At 42.7% G+C, this 7,254-nt stretch overlaps 1 protein-coding gene across 1 annotated transcript in view; it reads left to right on the top strand.

Annotated features, from left to right (window-relative positions):
- The first annotated feature begins 247 nt into the window (after positions 1 to 247).
- The window catches only part of lsn (vacuolar-sorting protein SNF8), a 30,815-nt gene continuing 23,808 nt past the window's right edge, over positions 248 to 7,254 (top strand). The window contains exon 1 of the mRNA XM_017620402.1: positions 248 to 729. Within this exon, the coding sequence (XP_017475891.1) occupies positions 390 to 729 (340 nt within the window). The 5' untranslated portion in view covers positions 248 to 389. The remainder of the gene's footprint in view (positions 730 to 7,254) is intronic.

Genomic DNA, 7,254 nt, shown 5'->3' with positions numbered 1-7,254 from the left:
GTTAAAACATCGCTGAAACTGGCATCGATNTATAAATTCGCCTTGGACCAAAGCCAATCAGCTGTTGCTTTTCATTTTGCAAAAGAGGTTTGGCAAAATTGTAGCAAAAAATTTGCATTCACACCTACTCAAATCAAGAAAAAAAGCTGCATTGAAAAAGAAAGGACCCGTCTATTTCTGACGGAGCAGTGCTCTAACCAAACCGACACCTTTAAAAATGCGTCGCCGTGCNGCTGTTGCTTTTCATTTTGCAAAAGAGGTTTGGCAAAATTGTAGCAAAGAATTTGCATTCACACCTACTCAAATCAAGGAAAAAAGCTGCATTGAAAAAGAAAGGACCCGTCTATTTCTGGCGGAGCAGTGCTCTAACCAAACCGACACCTTTAAAAATGCGTCGCCGTGCCGGTCTAGGTGCCATTCAACAACAGCAGTTAGCTGCTGAGAAGTATAAGGATAAATTTACAGATTTGCAGGAATCACAGTTTGAGCAAATGTCCAAACAGATGGACGTATTTCGTACAAAGTTAGAAGAATTCGCGGTGAAACATAAGCAGGATATCCGCAAAAACTCGCAGTTTCGTAAACAATTTCAGGAAATGTGTGCGGCGATCGGAGTTGATCCCCTTGCTACCGGCAAGGGCTTCTGGAGTGTCCTCGGAATAGGTGATTTCTATTACGAATTGGGGGTACAAGTTGTTGAAGTGTGCTTGGCGTCAAATCATAAAACAGGTAAATATGTATTAACATTCTTAGAGAACAGTTTACAAAATAACTCCTCACCTTATTGCCCGGATCTCATTATTCACGTAGCATGCGAGTTGTTGTTGTTGTTGTAGCAGCAGTGCTCAACCCCCCAGATTTGTCATGTGTCGTCGTCTTCATCCTCCGACTCTGTGAGCCTGAGGCCGAGAAAGCGGGCTGCGTCGATAGGCGCGGTCCAGAGCGCTTCTGGTGTCAGGGTCGTAGGGTTGGAGGTGCACGTGAAGAGGTGCTGGGTGTCGTGAGGACCTTGCCCACATGCAGGGCATGTGTTTGCCACTTGTGTGTTCAGCCGAGAGAGGTAGCTGTTAAGTCGGTGACACCACCCAGAACGGAGTTGTGCTAGGGTGCACCTGGTCTCTCTCGGCAGCTCTATTTCTTCTGGGTCTATGGGCGGCGGTCGACCGCCCAAGACGATGTTGTCATTACGCGTATTGAGGCTCGTTCTGACCGCATCGCTGTGTAGGCTGTTGAGCGCCGCTCTGTATGTTGCTGCGTCGAATGGATGGTCTACGTACGGCTCAATGTCCGCTTTCCAGTCATGCAGGTGTCGTCTCACGTGTCGTAGGGGCGGTTCGTTACGAAGCAAGGCATTGTTGGGGTGATTCCCTCGGTGACAGCCCACGAGGTATTGCTTCGACAGCATGGTGTTGTGCTCTTTCACCGCCAGCATCTGGCTTTCTTCATGTAGGTGATGCTCGGACGACATGAGATGACAACCTGTAGCCGTACGTAGAGCTGCATTCTGGCAGGTTTGGAGGTTCCTCCATCGGGTGTCGCTTGTCCCCGCCGTCCACACTGGTGCCGCGTAGTTAGCCACTGACCGGCCGATTGCCTTGTAGGTCGCGAGCAGGGTTTCTTTGTTGGCTCCCCAGGTGCTGCCGGCTAGCGATTTTAGGACTTTGTTCCTGGCTCGCAGTTTGTTGCATGTGGCTGTGGCGTGCGCGGAGAAGGAGAAGAGGCTATCGAACGTCACTCCTAGGATTTTAGGGTGGTTGGTCGTCGGTATTTTGGCGCCATCGACGAAGACGTCCAGTTCTAGCATGCGAGTGCAATGATCCAGCTCGGCACTGGACTGGAATGATACCGATATACGATGTTCGCATGAGGCGATTTTACAGGCAACTTTTAGTTGGAAGCAAAAATCGCCTGGTGTAGATAGATAAATTATGAGGTATGCCCTGCGACCTGATGGTCTATTGTGCCCTCCACTCTTCACAATACTTCCTCCAAGATCCCCCAGGAAGTCCAAAAGCTTATTTGGGGATAAGTAGTATATGTGCTCTAACTGTGGCCACATGGAGCCTAGACTCCTCTTGTTGTTGTTGTTGCTGTAGCAGCATACAAATTCCCCAAAGACTTTTTGGGGAGTGTTGCTGGAGTGACAGTCCTTGGCCAGATGTAAATCTGGGTCGTTCCGGTTACGTAGACCCGACTGTCGTGGGAACGACCTAGACTCCTCTCACGTCTTCTGCTGACTGCATCACACTCGATGAGGATGTGGAGTGGCGTTTCATTGGAGACGTCGCAGAATCACCTGGTGTGATCGGCCTTTCAACTAATCGCTTCCAATGAAGTTCGGGTGCAGTAAACTTTTGATTCACCTAATCGCCTGGGAAATCGCCTCATGCGAACACCGTATTAATCTTAAAGGTCTCTTCACATACATCAATCACGTCACAATTCCGTAACGGCTCCGAATCGTCACCAAGGAAGCCCTCACCGTTTAGTCTCAGTGAAAATAACAGTTGTATTCAGCGTTGCCGTTTTGGTCAAATTGGACCGAAATTGATAGCTTAATTTTTTTTTTGGTTGTTGTTGTTGTAGCGGCTACAACAACCCCGCCCAGATCGGTTAGTCCCTCAATCGTTGTCATCAAGCTCCACTAACGACAGCCCTAGGAAGCGCGCATACGATGCTGTGAGTCATGGGGCGACACTCCGCATGCCGGGCATTCGTTGGGAATGTCTTCGTTTAATCTGCTCAGGTATGAGTTCAACCTGCTGCAGTAACCAGAGCGCAGTTGGGCTATGGTGGTCCGAGTCTCCCGAGGCAGACGAAGTTTGGTCTCGTCCACGTCGGGTGGTTGTGTGCTCAGAACGACGTTCACAGGTCGGGAGTCTACATAACTTGACACTGCCTCTTTGTGAATGATGTTAAGGCCTGTCGATAAGCTGTTGGGTCCAGAGGTTGTTTGATGAACCTTTGGACTTCATCCGTCAGTTCGTAAAGATGCTCTTCTGCAAGGAGTTGCCTGTTTGGATGGCCACGTCTGTGGCTTCCAACCAGGAACTGCCTGCACAGCATTATGTTATGCTCCTTAACAGGGAGCATGTGGGCCTCCTTGTGCAGGTGGTGTTGCGGCGACATCAAGAGGCATCCTGTCGCTGTCCTAAGTGCAGTGTTCTGGCAAGTCTGCAGCTTCATCCATTGCGTCCTACTAGTCCCCGGTGACCACACCGGCACAGCGTAGTTCAGAACCGGTCGGCCAATTGCCTTGTACGTTGCCAGCAACGTTTCTTTGTCTTTGCCCCAGGTGCTGCCGGCTAGCGACTTGAGGACCTTGTTGCGGCTTTATACTTTGTTGACAATTGCGGTTGTGTGCGCCGAGAAGAAGAGCAGACTATCGAATGTTACTCCGAGTATCTTCGGGTTGTTCACCGTCGGAATTTGTGTATGATCGACGTGAATTCCCAGTTCAAGTCTGACCTCCTTCGTCCAGATGGTAAAAAGTGTGGCTGAGGATTTTGTAGGGGAGAGGGTTAGGATCCATGCAGTGAAGAAGCGAGAAAGCTCGGCGAGATAACCGTTTACTTTCGAGCACAAGTCATCAATTCCGTTCCCGGACGCCATGATCGAGCAATCGTCAGCATAAGAGACAGTCGAGACTCCCTCTGGTGGTTGATGGAGCTTTGAAATGTAAAAGTTAAACAGTAATGGGGAAAGGACATTACCCTGTGGAACCCTCTGTTTTATTTTCCTCGGTTTGCTCGATTTGTCTCTAAAAGTTACTGACGAGTGACGACCACTCAGATAATTCGCCGACCACCGTTTGGATCCCTGTGGGATCTATGTCTTCTAGTAACGTTGAATGGCTGACAGTGTCGAACGCCTTAGACAGGTCCAGGGGCGCTTTCGGTTTAGGCCACGAGTTATCTGGGTATTTATGGCGTTAAGTGCTGTTGTTGTGCTGTGCACTTTACGGAACCCATGCTGATGCTTCGCTGGAGTCAAATGGTTTGTATAAATACGGGAGTAGAAAGGCCTTTCTTTTGGTAGTTTGGTTGGTTTGATGAAGCTTTCGGTAGGCAAAAATATTTTGAAAATGCAACCAAATTGATAGCTAAATTTGTTCGCTTACCAGCCAGAAAAAAATCCGAAATTGGGTCTGTAAAAGAAAAAAAGTGGATGAAATGCGGATTTTTGTCCGTTTAAAGATTCCCTTTTCGGATACTTTTACCACTAAAGTATGCGGCGTTGGTAATGCAGTGAAAATATTCACCGGTTCAGCTATGCAGATTTGTGGAAATTCTTGTGTTGCATATTTCACGGGGCAATATTTTGTTACCAGTTTATGAGATGGTAACCAAATTTACCGGTTACAACAGCGCACAGAATGCGAAAAAGGTTTAAAAATTTACACAGTTTAATTACCGGTTACAAACTTTATGTTACCAGCGCAGAATAGACCTGTACCACGTTACCGAAGATTTTGGGACCGGAAAATTGTATTACCAAAAAATGTTACCACTTCTTGTCACTGCGATTCTAGGTACATTGGTAATGCAGTGAAAATATTCAGCAATTCAGCTATGAAGAATTGTGGAGATTCTGGCATTGCATATTTCACGGGGCAATACTTTGTTACCAGCTTATGAGATGGTATCCAAATTTACCGGTTATAAGAGAGCACAGAATGCGAAAAAGGTTTAAAAATTGACACACTTTAATTACTGGTTACAAAATTTATGTAACCAGCGCAGAATAGACCTGTTAGCGGTAAATTTTGTTACCATCTCATAAGCTGGTAACAAAGTATTGCCCCGTGAAATATGCAATGCCAGAATCTCCACAATTCTTCATAGCTGAATTGCTGAATATTTTAACTGCATTACTAACGTAACTAGAAACGCGGTGACAAGAACTGCTAACATTTTTTGGTAATACAAATTTCCGGTTACAAAATCTTTGGTAACGTGCAGAATAGACCTGTTAGTACTGAATTCAAAGATTATGTCTCTTTTATCCATTCATAATGGCTGCGTTTCTTTATACATTCCGGATAATCCCATTTCACAGCCGGAATAAACAGAATGCGTTTGAAATATACGTTAACATATCATCAGGAACGTTCTAGAGAATAAGTAAACAAAAAAGTTTATTCCAAACGTTCAGAATGAATAAAGAAATGCAGCCAATAACTTAAAAAAAAAGTGTTTGTTAAGAAGTTCACGTTAAAATATGTGCATACACGTTTATGTTACCTCTACCGTGTTATATGTATGGAGTCGATGTTAACCGATGATTTGTGTCAACCAGACTTTGAGCAAAAGTAGAGTTTTTGTATAGATTTCGTTCTGAAGGAACAATTTCATTTCCCAACACTGTTTCAGAGGTATACCATTTTAATGAGATGTTAAGGCGTCGAAACACCGAATACGGGACAAATACCGGCCATTAAAAGGAATACAGAACATTTGGCGTCCCGTATAAAATAAATAAATTTCCAGGACAATGGGTAAAAAAGAGGACTGTCTCGTATAATATAGGACGTATGGTCACCGTAACCATGGCGCATAATCATAAGTTGCGTTCGATAACAAAATTAGCCAACACCAGCCAACAATCAAAATCAAGAGAGTAAGCGAAAATTCTCTCCCAAAGAGATGAAAAAGCAAAAAAGTAAACGAACAGGAAATTAACCATTACTTGCAAAAACCGGAAGAAGAAGACACAGCAGCTGACTTTGTTTATGTTTTATTTGTAAACAAACTGAAATTCATGTTGCCTCCATAGAAGTAAAAAGGAAGGTGAACGTTCAATGTTCGCCAGGAACATTTCTAGAAGTAAAAACTAGTTGGCGCTATCATAAAGTCACATAGTAGGCAGCCAGAAAGCATATAAATACCAAAACTCGGAAAATGCAATTTTGTTTGTTTACAAAAATTGCAACCATATGTTTTGTGATCATATGTTTTCGTGTTGGANAACGCTTCTCTTGCATCAAAATGAACGCTTGCTCTCTCAATTTTATGTGTGTTGGATAATTTTTTGTCGTTATCGAACGCCATCCAGTAAAAATTTTGAAAAACTATTACAAATTTTTGACTTGTCGAACGCACCTAATAACACCACTTCTTGTAACCGCAATTCTAAGTACCTTGGTAAAAATTTAATCTATTCAGCAATTCAGCTATGAGGTTTTGTATAAATTCTGGTGTTGCATACTTTTCGGGGCAATATTTTGTTACCTGCTTATGAGGTGGTAACAAAATTTACCAGTGCGCAGAATGCAGAAAGGGTTTAAAAATTACCAGAAACTTTATTTACGGGTAACAAATTTTTTGTTACCAACGCAGAATAGGCCTGTTAAGAGTCGAATCTAATGTAAGAGTGACGAAAAGCTGTTACTAACAGCCAGTTTCACCAGATTCATTTAAGTTTGATTTTCGAATTTTTGGTTTCACCAATCAATTTTTATTTAAGTGACCTATGCTCTTCACTTAAATAAAAATTAAATCAGAATAACCACATTCAGAGGTGTTACACGGTTAATTACCTGATCATTGTGTATCTGCTGCTTACTGGTATACCATCCCTGCTTTTACAACACAGAGTGCCAAAGCTTTCAAAAGCTCTTAGTACAAATGAAAGCTTTCGCTGCTCTAGTCTGTTTTACAACCACTTTTTACTCACTTAAATAAATAGTTTATTGAAACTTAAAATAATTTAAATGAGATTTAAATAAAAAATTAAATGAAAGTTAATTTCCACTTAAATAGTTTGGTGAAACTGGCTGCAAGGCTAGCAATAAATAACACAAGCGTAATGGTGCATTTACATGGTATGAATCTGTTCATAAGCCGTATGAATTTTCCTATAAAAGAAGCACCAACGCTATCAAGAAATGAATGAAAGCGATATATATTTAACAATTTTGACTTATATACTTGGCAAGTATTTTTTTTGTGAGCAACATGCAAAAAAATTTCATTTTGTGCCAACTTCGAAACTATATTCTTATTTTATTTTTAATGTGATTTAAAAAGGACCTACTGCCAATAAAGCCTTGCGGTTTGCTATTTTTTCGAATGTCTGATGCTTCCATTCAAACATCTTTGTGGATAAACAGTTTTTTATTCAGAAATTGCTCGTTTACGTTTTTTGTCTTTCATATTGAAAACGTGTGGCATAAGTTGAAATAATAGGGATGCCGTTTTCTTTCATTTCTCAATGGATTTTATACTTGAAAAGGCACCAAAATATATATGCAAT

Source organism: Rhagoletis zephyria, unplaced genomic scaffold, assembly GCF_001687245.7.
Source record: "Rhagoletis zephyria isolate East Lansing unplaced genomic scaffold, Rhagoletis_zephyria_1.1 Rzeph_scaffold_02142, whole genome shotgun sequence".
Lineage (NCBI taxonomy): Eukaryota > Metazoa > Arthropoda > Insecta > Diptera > Tephritidae > Rhagoletis > Rhagoletis zephyria.
The sequence above is the reverse complement of the archived record's forward strand: the minus strand, read 5'-3'. Positions and strand labels throughout refer to the sequence as shown.